The sequence below is a fragment of the Pyrgilauda ruficollis genome, unplaced genomic scaffold, assembly GCF_017590135.1.
Source record: "Pyrgilauda ruficollis isolate IOZ18807 unplaced genomic scaffold, ASM1759013v1 scaffold40, whole genome shotgun sequence".
Lineage (NCBI taxonomy): Eukaryota > Metazoa > Chordata > Aves > Passeriformes > Passeridae > Pyrgilauda > Pyrgilauda ruficollis.
Genome location: NW_024525490.1, coordinates 10,234,714 through 10,250,730, shown reverse-complemented (window position 1 = coordinate 10,250,730; position 16,017 = coordinate 10,234,714). Strand labels below are relative to the sequence as shown.

Sequence of the window (16,017 nt, the reverse complement as noted above, 5' to 3'; positions counted from 1 at the left end):
AGCTTTGTGCTATAGACTACTAAACATTTAGTAGAGTGAAGTTGTTTTCATCTTTTGTATTACCATGCCACACTATCTCATTCTAAGGTGGGAATATTTCAGATCTTGCATTCTCTCTGTTGTTCTCAGTGGAAAGGGGAAGGCACCCAAATTAAATTCCATCAGTCATCTTTGTTGCCCCATGGATTTAAAAATATACACAGAGAGAGAAATGCTTGAACTGGTACACTGTATTCCCCGCTAGCTTCAGAAACAGAACTCTCTTTTAAGTGTTCTGGCAATTTAGACACATGAACCTAAAAGTCCGCTAAAAATGTAAATCAGGGATTTAAATCAATTGGACAGTGTTGCCAATATATCAATTCTGGAGTACTAGATTAACTGGAATTACATTTAATATAACCTCTACTATGATTTAAGAGGATTTTTGTGTAAATATTTGGTTTCTTTCTACAACATTTCTGTTTTCAAATGGCTGTGTGGCTTTTAAACACTGACCTTGTACGAATTTGCATCCAGACGACATTTATGTATGTGGATTATAAGATGAATTACTTGGCTAAATTGCAAACAGCAGAGCTAGAAGAGGCAGGACTCAATTAATGCCATGTGTAGTTACATGTCTTGCAGACAGGAAGCTAAATAAAGGTACCCTTTTTAATCAAAATGGTTCAGCTCCTTTGCCATGGATGACTGAAAACTGTATAGAAGGAGTAAATGTATTTATAGTCATAATTTATCTGTATAACTTTCAAAATTTAGGAAAAGAGAGGAATACATTTTTTGTCAAAAAACCATATGATTGGAGAGTCCTCTGATTTAATGTGTAAGTCTAAGGTCAGCGACACTTTTTTCATTTAGCACATAAATCATGTAATACTTACTTTTAGCCCCAGTAATGCACCTGATTCTTTGGGCATGGTTGTTCTCTTGTTAAGAATAACACGCCCAATTAAGCGATCTCCCTCTTTGGAAGGCTGCCACGTTACGGGATGCTGTTAAAAAACAAGCAATTAAATTGAATTGGAATTTAAAAAGTGTGACCATCCTCCAGGATTTACATGCACATGTATAAACCAATAAAATTACTGTATCATCATGTCACAGTTGACACAAACATCCTTCAGATGTGTTACATAGTGCACCTGAGTTTTCTATGAGTATAGCAGTTGGACCCTGGCTACAGTAAACATTTATGCCTCTTCTAAGAAAATCTCTGCATTAAGTCTACAGATAGAACTATAATCCAGTTCAAACTTCAATACAATTAAACATTTTTAAAACATCTTAGATAATAAAATTAAATATTTATTTTTCAATTGCACAGCTCTGAAAAGCACATTCAGAAATTCTGTTCTTTAGAATAAGACATGGTATGCAGGTCTACTGTATGAGGGTTCATTATATAATAAAATCAAAATGATGCTTTCCAACTCCAAGTCTTAAAAAAAATCACTAATCTTTCCCAGAGCAGCATCACATTCACAACTGCTTTTTTTTTTTTTTTTTTTTTTTTTTTGGTTCATAGTGAAATTAAGTGCCATATTTATAAAGGAATTAAAGTCAAGTTAAAATTCAGGCAATTTTACAAATATGCATTTTGATAAAACTTTCTGATTTCCATTTCCTTGGTAGTCTAAAACAAATTTCCATATGATTTGTGTAGAATATTTTTTACAATCAAATATCTATGCTGAACTGAAATAATTAGAAAACATTTTAATTTATACTTATGAATCCCTATTTTTCTATTTCTTACCGAGCTAATAGGGGACGTCTCCCTGCTGTGCCACGTGGCAGGATCCAGCCAGTAATAATCCAAGTCACCTGGAAGAATATGAATAGAAAGAAATGTGTAATCTCTCAAACAGAGAAAAATGTATGAATGATTACTTCTGCATGCATGAATTTTAAAGTGCAATCATTTGATGAAGCAAATACAAAACTTTTACTATGATTCAAATCAATATATCAATTTGAAAACAATATAGTGTATTAATATAAAATAATGCATTTATTTGGACCTCTTCTTTTTCATGAATTGCACCTTAGAATTGGTTGTGCACACTGTCTATTTTTACCTTTTCTCAGTCCAAGAACGGACCCCAAAGCATCACATTCACAGCCCTCCTCCTCCCCACCATCTCCATAGTAAACACACAGGACTACAGCTAATGATGACACGAGAGGGAACACTCCACAAAATGGGCACTCAGCTATAGTTAAGGACAGAACAGTCAGCCACGCTCTAGAATCTGCAGAGATCAATGTTGTGACAACAGGTACTGTACAAAGAGGGAGAGGCACAGGAGCAGGAAATAGAGTGCCAGAGGCAACAGCCACACAAATACAGCAAATAGTACCAACTGCAGGTACAAAGCTGCAATCTTCTCTTTCACTTGGGACTAACTTATATGCTGTGTACCTCAAGAAAAAGACCATGAATTACAGTGGTCTGGAAGCTTATCAGGACAAGGTGGGCACTTTTGGCAATATATCTTAAATATCTTACTTTATAGAACAGATCTCTATAACACTATTGTTAGATGCCTGTGTTCTAGTAAGAGCAGTGACCTAATAGAAGCCCAAACAGACCATGCAAGGGAGAAGAAGATACCTTTATGTGCAGAGATTTTTTTTATTCTTTCTCTACAAATTCTTAGATGCAAATTATGAAATACAAGTTGTAACATTCTCTATAACTCATACTACCTTTAACAGCTTACCATCTACATGATCATATGCCCACGTTTATTTTTAAACAGCATATTACTATCATATGCATAAGTGCATGAGGCAGTTTGTGGTTTCATTAGCTACTGCAGTTCTGCAGATTTGGAAAACACATTAAATCACATTAAAGATGTTTCAGTTTTATTTTTAGGATCATTCCTTGTGCCTCTATAAACTGCAAAATTACAAGAACAACAACAAACTCACAAACTACCCTGACACCTGCAGTGCTGGCAGTAAGCTCAAATCTATGGTACAGAGCTCCCCAAGTTTCAGTAATGGACTCAACAGTAACACCAAAAATCAACAGTCTCCTGTGTGGGCTGACCTGCCACATACCAAACACAACACACTTTTTCTTCTTGTTTTAGAGTTATTTGCTTAGCAATAGAGAAATGTTCAGGAGGGAATAAATGTCAGCTCCAACATGCAGATGAATGTATCCAAGTCCTCAAACACATTTCTGCTGACCCTCCTTGTTCCCTGCTTTGTTTTCCTCCCTTCCTAGATTCTTGCTCCTAGTTTCCTTGCTGGTCTTCCTCCTGGTTACTGCAAATCCAAGACCATTTAATTCACACACCTAGCATTCTTCTCCATCAAGTCCCTGCTGTAGCAAGATCCTCTCATACATCTTCTGTCTTGTCTAACCTGCTGATTTTCCTATTCTCACCATCTACCTACCCTCTGCTGCCTTTTCTTCCCTGCCCATTTTTTTCTGTCAACATCTGCTTCTGCTTCTGGCTTTAGTGTCCTTTCTTAAGGTTCTGTATTTTAATCCCTCTTTAACCTCAAATCCTTTGATGCTAAGCTACATTCCTGCACCCTCCCACCCACATCTAAACCGTTAGGTGTCTGTCCCTTTCCCCGCTTCTCTCTGCAGAAGCTCGCCACAACAGCAATTCCCTCACCCTCTCCTTTCAAAAGCTGAGAGCAGGATCTGCACTGCAAATGCAGCTCTGCTGAGCTGGAACATGAAAGATATACTCAGAAGCTATAAAGACAGCCATCAAATCAAACATCTTGACTGAATGTCACTGAAAGTGGTAAGTCTACCATTTGGTGAATACTCTAAAAGCTGCAAGAATATGTGAACTGGGGAGAGAAAAGTACACATTCTTTAAAAATTACTCAATTTTAAGATTACCATTGAAATTCAGTATGATACAGACCACTGGCACACAAACATCTGGGGCAATTTACAACTATAAAAAAGATTATACAATGGAAAATGTCAGTTAATCTATTCATAAACACTCTTCAAATAGAACATAAAAGTTAAGACACAAATGAAAAAACTCCCCAAATGGGCATTAAAAATATTTTATGCCAGCAACACTGATATTAGGGACATCTGCAGTTCAGTACTCTATTATATCTTTGAAAATAATTTCTCCTTGGTCATCCTATGCCATCGCTGCTTCCTTGCCTAATGTCAATTTAAGCCATGCTTGCACTGCCCTACTCCAGAACTCACTCTTTGTTTAACTACGCAAAATATCTTCACTGCAGCAGCATTACCAAGATCCAGGAATAGGCAAATAACATGCAAAAACTTACTAAGAGCATAGTTTCAAAATTTCAGGTTTTCTCAAAAAAAACCCCACTAAAACTGAAAACAAAAATCCCTACACACAGAGAACACTCTCCACTGGTAAAAGTCATTAAAGTTACCAGTAAAACAAGAAAAATTTAAGACACTAAAGAGAGGGAAAAACTACTTTTATAAGGAGCAAATAATAGGCTTAAACTGCTTTTCAATATTTTTTAAACCATTCTATAAAAACATGAACAACTTAAAAATAATAAGCCCCCATGAAAATATACATATACTGTATCATTATTTTTATACATTAGTGATGCATTTCTAAAACATATTATTAAAAATGCATTTGAAGTTTTAATGTTTGATTTCCTTAACACCAACTGAGTAAAACAGAGTATTTGTAAATATTTGTAAAACCTTATTTCCTAAGGGAAGAATTAAGAAGTTGTATCCTAACAGCAAGGAAATGTATTTCCTATTAACATGCTGCTGCTCAATTACTTTACTCTTGGATGCACATGGATGCAATAATAATTTACAAGACACAAATGTGTGGAGCTTTTTCCATAAGTCTTTTGCAGCCTACCATCAAAATTCAAGATGGAGAGTAAAACTCTTAATAAAATCTCATTGTTTCTATATCCACAATAAGTGTGCTTTCAAAATAAAGGGAAAGCTAACTCATACCACCAAAAATCCATTTTCTCAAAAATACTTTGTCTTCAACAGCACTCTCCATACCAAAAACTAATGCTGGGATACTGTGATTTCAAGTGACATGCTGAAAAGCTGAGAAGTTCTGGAAAAAACAGCTTTGCCCCTTTTGCAAAGCCAAAACAAGCACAAAATATGAAAGGGTCTGTTATTGTGTATGAACAGTCGTGCTGATTTCCAAAGAGTCTTGAATACTGGGGATAAAATACCCCAAGATGTTTTCCCAAATCCATCCAGACGATATTCAGAGACTACTGATAATCAGCAAAGAATGTGCTTCAGTGATTTACTCAAATCCCTGTGTGCTGGATTTGCAGAAGTTACTTGAGACAAGAAGCAGAATCTAATGATAAGAGTCAGCCTGTGTTATGTACTTAATTGACCATTAGCAGCATGTATCTGCTAATTAATGCAGCAGTTCCACCAGATAACTAAGAAACTTAGACAAATATTTTTCAGAGGCTACATCTAAAATTACTCTGCAAAGTGAACAGTCAGACTACGTTTCTCTAACCCATAGAATAACAAAATGACTTGGGTTGGAAAAGCTCTTAAAGATCATTTAAATCATTCCAACCACATCTTCCACTAGACCAGGATGCTCCTAGCCCCATCCAACCTGGCTTTGAACACTGCCAGGGAAGGGGCATCCACAACCTCTCTGGGCAACCTGTTCCAGCACCTCATCCCATTCACAGTCAAAATCTTATCTAAATATGCCCTTTTTCAGTTTGAAGCCATTCTCCTGTGTCCCATCACTACAAGTGCTTGTAAAAAGTTCTTCTGCAGGTTTGGTGTAGTCCTCCTTTAGGAGTGAAGAGCTACTAGGTCTTGCCAGAGCCTCCTATTCTTCAGGATGAACAACCCCAACTCTCTCAGCCTGTCTTCACAGGAGACATGCTTCCATCCTCTGACCATCTCCATAGCCTTCTCTGGACTCACTCCAGCAGGTCCATGTCCTGCATATGTCAGGAGCCCAGACCTGGATGCAGCACTCCATATGGTATCTCATCACAGTGGAGTAAAGGGACAGAATCACCTCCCTCAACCTGCTGGCCATGCTGCTTTTGAGGCAGTCCAGGATGTATTTGGCTTTCCAGGCTACAAGCTGCCAGCTCACATTGAGCTTTTCATTCACCAACACCTCTCAAGTCCTTCTCCTCAGGGCTGCTCTCAATCCATTCCCTGCCCAGTCTGTACTTGGGGTCTGTTGATCTAATCCATCTCTCCCCAGTTTAGAGGTAGGGATGCCATATATGAGACAGTGTCAAATTCCTTGCACAAGTCCAGGTAGCTGATGTCACTCTTCCTTTATGCTGTAACCTCACTGTAGAAGGCAGCTAAATTGGTCACACACTATTTGCCTTTAGTGAAGCCTTGTTGACTGTCACCAATCACCTCCTTATTTTCCAGTTTCCTTAGCACAGTTTCCAGGATGATCTGCTCTATGATCTTGCTGGGCAAAAAGGTCAGGCTGGCCTGTAGTTCCCAACATCTCCCTTTTTAGCTCTCTTTTTAAAAATGAGGGTTATGTTTCCACTTTTCCAGGCAGTGGGAACCTCACCAGACTGCCACAACTTCAGAAATATGATAGACAGTGGTTTAACCATTTCATCTACCGGTTTCTCAGGAGTAGCAGATGCATCTCATCAGGCCCCATGGGCTTTTCCACCTGAATGTTCCTTAGATGGTCTCAAACCTGGTCTGCTAGAGCGGGCACTTTCTTGATCTCCCAGTTCCTGCGTTTGCCTGTGGCAGCCTGGGCAGTGTGGTGGGAGCACTTCTCAGTGAAGACTAAGGGAAAAAGTAATTCAGTACCTCAGTCTTCTCCATATTTCAGTCAGGTCTCCTCCTTCTTTCTGGAGAGAGACTACATGTTCTCTAGTCTTCTTTTTATTACTAACACACTATACCCACTTTCTTTGTTGCCCTTTATGTCCCTAGCCAGATTTAATTCTAGCTTTAATTCAGCTTTCCTAACCTGATCCCAGGCTGCTTGGACAATCCAAGTCCTTCTCCTCAGGGCTGCTCTCAATCCATTCCCCGCCCAGTCTGTACTTGGGGTCTGTTGATCTAATCCATCTCTCCCCAGTTTAGAGGTAGGGATGCCATATATGAGACAGTGTCAAATTCCTTGCACAAGTCCAGGTAGCTGATGTCACTCTTCCTTTATGCTGTAACCTCACTGTAGAAGGCAGCTAAATTGGTCACACACTATTTGCCTTTAGTGAAGCCTTGTTGACTGTCACCAATCACCTCCTTATTTTCCAGTTTCCTTAGCACAGTTTCCAGGATGATCTGCTCTATGATCTTGCTGGGCAAAAAGGTCAGGCTGGCCTGTAGTTCCCAACATCTCCCTTTTTAGCTCTCTTTTTAAAAATGAGGGTTATGTTTCCACTTTTCCAGGCAGTGGGAACCTCACCAGACTGCCACAACTTCAGAAATATGATAGACAGTGGTTTAACCATTTCATCTACCGGTTTCTCAGGAGTAGCAGATGCATCTCATCAGGCCCCATGGGCTTTTCCACCTGAATGTTCCTTAGACGGTCTCAAACCTGGTCTGCTAGAGCGGGCACTTTCTTGATCTCCCAGTTCCTGCGTTTGCCTGTGGCAGCCTGGGCAGTGTGGTGGGAGCACTTCTCAGTGAAGACTAAGGGAAAAAGTAATTCAGTACGTCAGCCTTCTCCATATTTCAGTCAGGTCTCCTCCTTCCTTCTGGAGAGAGACTACATGTTCTCTAGTCTTCTTCTTATTACTAACACACTATACCCATTTTTTTTTTTCAGATTTAATTCTAGCTTTAATTCAGCTTTCCTAACCTGATCCCAGGCTGCTTGGACAATCCCTCTGGTGAGCTGCTGTTACAGATGTGGTGCATCCTATTGTTAAGCAGGAAAATATCTCTACACCCAGGAAAAAACATGGTCTCATTTTATCAGAAAAATAATTCAGTGTATAAACAACATATGCTAAAATCATTCTAGGTCAAGCTGCTAACTAACCCCATAAAGAGAATATGTGAGTACCCTGCCTTGGCAAACAGCCCTCACACTAATATGGCAAGCAGAGAATTCAAAAGCTACCTACTGCCTATTTATGTAGAAATACAGAAAGCTTCACAAAAATGCTCATTATCTCTTAGTCTCAAATCAACCCACTTCAGATGTGTACAGTTAAGAACTTAAATCCTTGCAGGACAAGATCTGTGTTTTATCTTCATAGTTCGAGGATTCAAGGGCAAGCTGGCTCATTGCAGTTTGTGGGAAGAATGCACCACAAGGCTGTGAAATGTAGGATTTTCTTTTGTAGTGAAAATACATAATTGCACTGGACTTTAGTTCCCTGCTGGCAAATGTCCTAAGCACTGAATATTAACATGCTGTAAGATTCCAAAGTTAAAATAAAGACTAGTACTCCTTAGAAGTGACAATTCTTATATATAATACTCCTATTTTAGATACAAATGTGGCACACAGCTCTCAAAACGAGAACTAGCCTCTTAAGTTGCTCCCTCAATTCTGTATTTATTCAGATATTTTCATTTAATGATCAGATATAAAATTACTTTTCTGTATCTTAATTAAATTTCAAAGTAACAAAAAAAACAATTGGAAAAGGCTGTACACAGCTTTATCAAGCTCTAGGCTTTCAGATTTAGATAACTGACAACTTGGGCTTATTGAATACAAACTGAAAATAAATGGTTGTTGCTTACTCTTGCATTTAGAAGATAAGGACATTTCATACACTTTCTCATACAAAAGAAACACTTTTTTATTTTGAAACAAATCCCTTAGTTTAGAAATTTTTTTTAAAGTGGTAGTACATTGTGAACAAAGTGATGCTTACTGATATTTTCAAACAAGAAATACAGAAATAGTTAGGCAAGGAAGTAGTGAACTTATGAAATATTATGTAGATATTTAAGGGCACTAATATTAAGCTAAAATCTAGTGAAAAGGAAAATCCATTTGACTTTTCCCCTAGCTACCATGGCAAAGTTGATCCTTTACAAGAGTTTTCAAATTCATAACTATTTTTTATTTTGTGAAGGAATGATTTGCCCATGGCTGATTATGAAAAAGTTTTTCAATGTATTCTTTTTTTGTCTGGGCATAAAGGACAATTTTCTGTGATCTCTTTAAAATGAGTTTCTTATCCAGATATTTATTCAACAAAGAATTTTTATGTCACAGACTGTGGTTTGCTTTTAACTAGGTGTACAGGTTAGACATGTACTTTTTTATATTGATACTGCACATGTTCATTGATGAATGAAGCTTTCTCTAAAGACAGATTTCCAAAAAACCTTCCAACACAAACACAATTGGGCCCATTTCTATGTTTCACAAAATGGACTTCCCCACCTAAATTATTTCAGTGTTGTTTTAAGGCTTTATAAATTACTGAAAACAAGGGTTACTAATCTTGCCAATGGAAGCTTAAAACAAAAAATCACAGCCTATCTAGTAGTAAACAAACTGAGGAGATTTGAATGTTTCCAAAATTTTTAACATGAACACAAGGGACATAAGGAAGCTGTTCTAAGTTTCTTGAATGTCTAGGGAATCTTCTCATGAACTCCCTGAGCCAACATTTAGTAACTTCACTCAAACACCCAGAGTCTTCAAAAGTTCATCAACCCCTTCCCAGCTAGATTCTTATTTTTACCTCAGAGACCATCTAAACTGCTATTCTGAGGATGTGTGAGTCTTATTGAAAGCATGTGAGTCCAAGAATGTGTATGATTCACAGAGGGATGGTCCTCAAAAGCATATTCTGTAGGGTTATGACAAAGTGTGACAGAATTAAAGATGTAAAATATTAAGCAAGATGCATGAACTTCTATTAACCTGAAAGTTATTTTACAAGTTTCATTAAAAATATTTTCTTGAGGATACCAGAAAAATGGTTAGCATTAGGAATTTAAAATCAACAGGAAAACATTTTGATTTTGATACTGTGGAATGTAAAGATTTAAGGAAAATTTTGCTATCTAATTGTTGTCTCTGATTTTGCTGACTGAGATCGCTCTTTTGAGTGGAATCTAATTTTGCAGATGGATAGAAGAAGATGTCCTTCTGGAAATTTAGAGCTTCTCTGAATAAATTCATTATTTCTGTTTAATTCCAATTCAATATTGACACTAACTTGTGTCAATAGTTTCATTGAATTCCTGTTTCATATAATTAACACTTTCAGTTTTGATATGATTTTTTGATAACATTTTTGTTCAGCCGATAATGAAATTTTTAAAATGTATAGCAAGTCATCTCAAAAAGTCGCATGGTCTCATAATTTTGGATACGTATGTACACAGCTACCTAGTACACTAAAGGCCTGACAAGTTCTTATTATTTTTTCTGCTGTTTTGAAAGAATTCCCAGCACTTCAAATAAACCATGCTGTTCTTCAGCATAATGCAATTTTTTTTTCCCCCTGTGGGTTGGTTTAGCTTTTTTTTCCTGATCTCCTGTGCACATTAAAACAATTGAGTAGGTTTTGATTGCAAAAAAGGTAATATTTCTATTTTAGTCTCCTTTGGTATTTTTCCTCTGAGAGTTTAAAAAATCTTAAGTTTTTGTTTATTTTTTTTTTTTTTAGTATTTGTTAAAAACTGATTTATTAAAAAAATTATCATAAAATCAAAGCTGAAAATAAACTCTCTTCAAACCCCAGGCTGTTTCTATACTCCCAATAGCTAGAAATTTTAACAAGGATGAAGAAAACACAAAAGAAAATGGCTGTAAGGCTGTAAAGCAGCAGCCCACGCATTACAAGTACTGTGGGGTTTTTTGGTTTAGTTTGTTGATTTGGGGGTGGGGTTTTTTTGTTTGTTTTTTTGTTGTTGTTATTGTTTCTGTTTGTTTTGGGTTTTTAAATAATCATTCATGAGTATCCTCAGTTATGCTGCATTAGAAGATAATAAGAGGTTTTGTTTCTTCAGCTCAGAGGGGAATAGTGCAGGGAGAATCTTTTGGAGTGCAGTCTGAGGGATCACTGGCACTTGCAAAACAAGGAGCAAAGGATCTTTGGAGCTTTGCTTCCCACCAGTAGAGAGGAAATAGTTAAGAATGTGATCTTGAATAAGCTCATGATCTTCAAAAAGAGAACGAAGCTGGGCAGAAAAAAAAGCCAAAAACCTTCCTACACAAAAAAACTCCAAAACCAAAAAATCCTATTGCCAAATAACCAAACAAAAACATTCCATCCTGAGAGAAAAATAGGAAGCAGCCACAACAGCAAAAGGAGTCCAGCAATCATGGAAGCATTTAAGAATTAATATCAACATTAGAACTAGAACCAGGCCAATTCAGAAGAGGAAGAAATGCAGTCAAAGACTGGCCAACTAAATCACAAATATTTCATTTTCTGGAAGTATCAATGGAAAGTTCCCTTTGAGTGTGTACCTTACAGTGATCGAGTACCAGGAAGAACACAAGACATAATTAGAGACACAAAATACAATGTAAACAGAGATGTATACAAAAACAACTGCGATAATTCTGCAACTATTTAGTCCCTACTACTTAGTATTTGGTACCAAGTAGTTGCCAATCAAGAATACTATGTAAAGAACCTGCTACTATTTGGCTGTATAAGCAGGTGTCAAATACATTCATTTAAGCAGGAGTTTTGTTTATGAGCATGCCGTGTTAAGAGCCACACCAGAAAAAGTGTCTAGCATAGGGTGAAAACCTATTTAGAAAATAATATTCTAAATATATTCTAACCATATTTGGCTAAAATTGGTAACAAATACCCCCTGAAGTATTCATTAAGCAGGGTCTGTTGTGTTTGTCTGGAACACAGTAATAGTCAACACTCACACAACTGTTCCATGTAATAAAACAGAAACATATTAGACTTGTAAGCGACTTGACTCCAAGGACAAAGGAATGGCTTTTTACAGTAGGCGAGAACCAGACTTCAAAGCTATCCTGACAAACAGGAAAAAAACAATCTGGAAATAGAGGATCAGGTTCAGAGTAGCCAAGGAAATGGCTCCACACTCAGATCAGGATAAACAAGTGTAGAAACAGGGAGAAATCCACCAGTTGAGAACCAGCAGTGCAGAAGAGGATGAGGTGGATATAATTGGTCTCAATGGTAACAGGAGAGGATGGCACGTAAGTCTGGCTGCTGTTGGAAAAGCACTATCCTTGCCTTTTGGGAGTTACTGGGTTGGCCAGAGACCAAGACTCCAGGCCTTTCCTACTTTTGCTACAAAAATACCTTCAAAGGTCATACTGGTGAGGAACTGAAGGTTTTGTTGTTCATTTTGGGGACTTTGTTTTGTTTTATTGTCCATCATGGTTTGTCTTTTGGGAAGCCTTGTACTTAACCAATACCCTGACATAAGAGCTGACCTTGATGACAGCTCATTCTCTCAGGTTCTGTCCTTCCAGCACACAGTTCAGTATTCAGAGAGGAATATTTAGGATACTGTGTCATTATGGGGGAGAGCTGATACAAATTTAATGGACAGAGAGCTACAGATAGCCTGGTTTAATAGTCCATTATAACACTATAGTCAGGGGGTGTGGGGCTCAGTGTGATTTTGAAGCATCTTTTAGATCTGCCAGGTCCATGCTATTCCAAAGGCTGGAGACATGCTGCTGATTGTCCACTGCCCACAGCACAGCCTTGAATCACGGCAGCAAAGGCTGTCACTGCTCTCTATTTCTCAATCCCAATCCTATTTCACCCTCTTCATCCACTTTGCCAAGATGTGCAAGAGACCTCTGGAATGCAGTTTACAGCCATCTACAGAGTGAACAGCTTGAAGAAGAAACAGGGATTTAGCTACTTTACGTACCTATAAACAACTTACTAAGTGTGAGAGAGTGCAAGGCTTTGACCTTAGCCAAAGGTGTTCTCAGTCTTATCCTTTAAACTCCATGAAGAGCAAAGGCTGACCATTGGCTGTCCCAACCTCAGCATTCTGTCTTCCTGACATTCCTGCTGCTGCTTCTGTTCCATCTCTGTTTTGACTGCTGTTAAATCACATTTTCTCCAATGCATCCCTCAATATTCTACCCTCAGTAAACTCTAATTCTCCTCTAAACTCTGTTGAAATTACATAGATTTCTAACATATATATTTTAAAATATAGTACCTGAAACTTTATTTTCAAGAGCAAAACCTCTTTCATTACTTATTCTATCATGCATCTTTAGGATTAATTCTTCTAGTGAAAAAACTGCTTTTCAAAATCAATTTTTATAGACAGTGTTTTCAACTACTTAGATGTAGGATTTTAAAGGTATTTGTTATTCTCAACACACTGCATAATCCCCAAGGAACTTGCAATGGTGAATCTTTCCTCTCACTTTCCCCTGTGACCCTTCAGTGATTTAGCTGAGGATCTTATTTCAAATACAAAAGGGAAAAGCTGATGTCCTTCCCTGAGCAGAAAGTGCAATGCATCAATATGATCATGCAGAAATAATGTACAAAATAACCAGAACTGTACATTTATTATAACCCGTATATTATTATAACCATAACTGCATCTTATGATAAACAAACATATTTGTATTTTTGTATTCTACATACATCAGTTTGATGATTTTTCCCCCTAAATAATATGCAAAAAGAAAAGTAACAGAATCACATTCCATTCTGAACTTTTTAAAGCTCCTAAGAAATGAATAATTCAGGACACTGAGGACTTGTCATTTGTCTTCTGCCGAAAAGAAATAATACACAGGAATTTCCATTTGTTTCCTGAAGTAAATTTCTAAATTCTTTGTCCTTGACTTCTCCAAAATACAGAAGTCATAATGCAATAGGACTATTATTATTACTTTTCAGAAACACATTTCTATTTTGATGTGCACTTTCCAAATACAGATTTTTGTTTAAAAGCTCATTCCATATAGCATCGCTACTGTCAAATTATATTTAACACAAGAGCTTTCAAAATATAAACATAACTGAAACACGGACTTAAAAGCAAAATGGTTCTTTATTTCCTCTTTAAGCTGAATATATGCTACAATTAACACTTTAACATTCTGAGGATACAACATCTCCACTAAAACTGCACAGCTAAATAAATCTGTCCATAAAAGGATATAATTTTGTTTAAAAATACGAAATATAAAATTATAATTAAAACCTCAGCACTATATAACTCTTTATTTACCTGTCCCTGAATGCAACGTATGGAGCAGAAACTGAAGAAACCCAGCAAACATAGCAGCTTCAGCAAGAGAATGTTTAAAGCACAGCTGGCATCTAGGAGGTTGCTGAATCCAGCCTGCAACTGTAGCAAAACCGTAATGCCAGCAAAAATCCACTTCAGTGTGAAGGAGAGGATGGAAAAGAAGTCATGAGGTCCTTGCGTCCTGACTCTAAGCCAAATTGTTCTGCAGTGTCAAACACTCAACACCAGTGCCACCAAACAGGGCTAACGAGAGCTCTTGTCAGCAAAACAAATCTCTGCAGTGTAGAGCAAGCATCGATTACTGCATTAGTTCCCTGCAATGACAGGGACCTTCAGCCTTTAGGAACAGTTAATGGTTTTAGGAATCTGGAATCAAGGAATCCTCAGGAAACAAGATAGGGGGGAAAAGCTCCTTCCTCTCTGGATAGAACAGGAAAGAAGTTTCTTAGTGCTTTTAAGCCTACAGGGGACACAAGCTCAGCCACCTAAGTAATCAATATCACTGCTGCAGTTATTATTTATATTCAGCAGTGGTGCACTGAACAAGTTTAATCAACTGCATAGACGAAGCAATTGTGTTTAGGAAATGTGGCTTTTTTAATTTATGTAAAACATCCCAAGCTGCAAATTTACTTCTAGCACACTGAAAACACAAACGGCCCTTGAGACAAACTTACCACTTTTTACAAATTAATAGGACAATTTAATTATTTTTCATATGTAACAGATGTGTGCATGGGAACATAATTTTATATAAGAAAAATATACTCCAAACAAAAACCCCCAGGAAATAATATTTTGTATTCCAAATTACATGTTCAAGATAAAAGAGAAAAGCAGAACTTCTATTTGCAAAAGCCAGATGATTAGAGAATTATGGCTAATAAAATTTACTAAAGTATTAAATCTACTGTAATCGTATCCAAATGATACAACAATAAAACTATTTCTGTGGCAGAGATAGCCTTCCTCTGCACAAACAGATGGTTTTCTGCAGCCTATCTACATACTGCAGGACTCCCAAAATACAATGCAGGACATCCAAAATACAAAAAACCTGCTATTTAGAAACTAAAATGTGAGAAGGCAAATAAAGAGAAGCTTAGAAGGGATAAAATATAAACAGTAAAGCTAATGAGAGCTTACAGCTCTTTCATACTCAACAATATATGGATCTATTAGTAATAATTAAAATAAGCTTTTAATCAAGTTGTTTCCCTGTAATTCTGGACCAAACCCAAGGTACTGAACACTCTCACATTCCCACATGTCAGTCAACAACAAAAGCCACAGAATAGCCCTGGCCACTGCTGACTTTAAGTGTAGCACTGTATCAGCAGAAGGCAGAAAGAACATTCAGCTGTCTAACTCCGCTTTATTCACAGACATGTCCTTGTTAGGAGATGTTTTTTTTGGAGGAGAACAGTGTCCCATCTTTATATATTTCAAGAGAGAGTGATCATCTGCTACTGACCAAGGAACATATACCCAGCTTTCTCCTAAAGCCAGAAACATTTCTTGCAAAAGAAACAAAAGACCGTGTACGCCAAATGCCTGATGCTTCCACAGCACATCCACTGACCCTTCTGCATTCCTCATTGAAGGATGACCTCCTCTTCTGCCAGGGCAGGATTGAGGGCTTTGTGTCACTTTCAGAACACAGCATACCTCTGTCCTGAATACACACCTCTCCTCACCTGCACGTACTAAACAAGGCAGGGGATTTTGTCATTACAAAACTCAACAGATGAAAAATTCTTGCTTGCTACAAGCTCAGAATTTGTAAATGAGACTGTATTGTGTGGGGCTTGTTTCCTGGCTTATTTCAAGTTTTACTGTCATTCCCATGGCAT

At 37.4% G+C, this 16,017-nt stretch overlaps 1 protein-coding gene across 1 annotated transcript in view; it reads right to left on the bottom strand.

The window, feature by feature from the left end:
- LOC121358848 (regulating synaptic membrane exocytosis protein 1-like) overlaps nt 1-16,017 on the bottom strand; it is a 160,263-nt gene that overhangs the window by 124,350 nt on the left and 19,896 nt on the right. Inside the window, exons 3-4 of the mRNA XM_041477334.1 lie at nt 1,760-1,827; nt 885-995 (exon numbers count right to left, since the gene is read on the bottom strand). Coding sequence (XP_041333268.1) covers nt 885-995; nt 1,760-1,827 — 179 coding nt within the window. The remainder of the gene's footprint in view (nt 1-884; nt 996-1,759; nt 1,828-16,017) is intronic.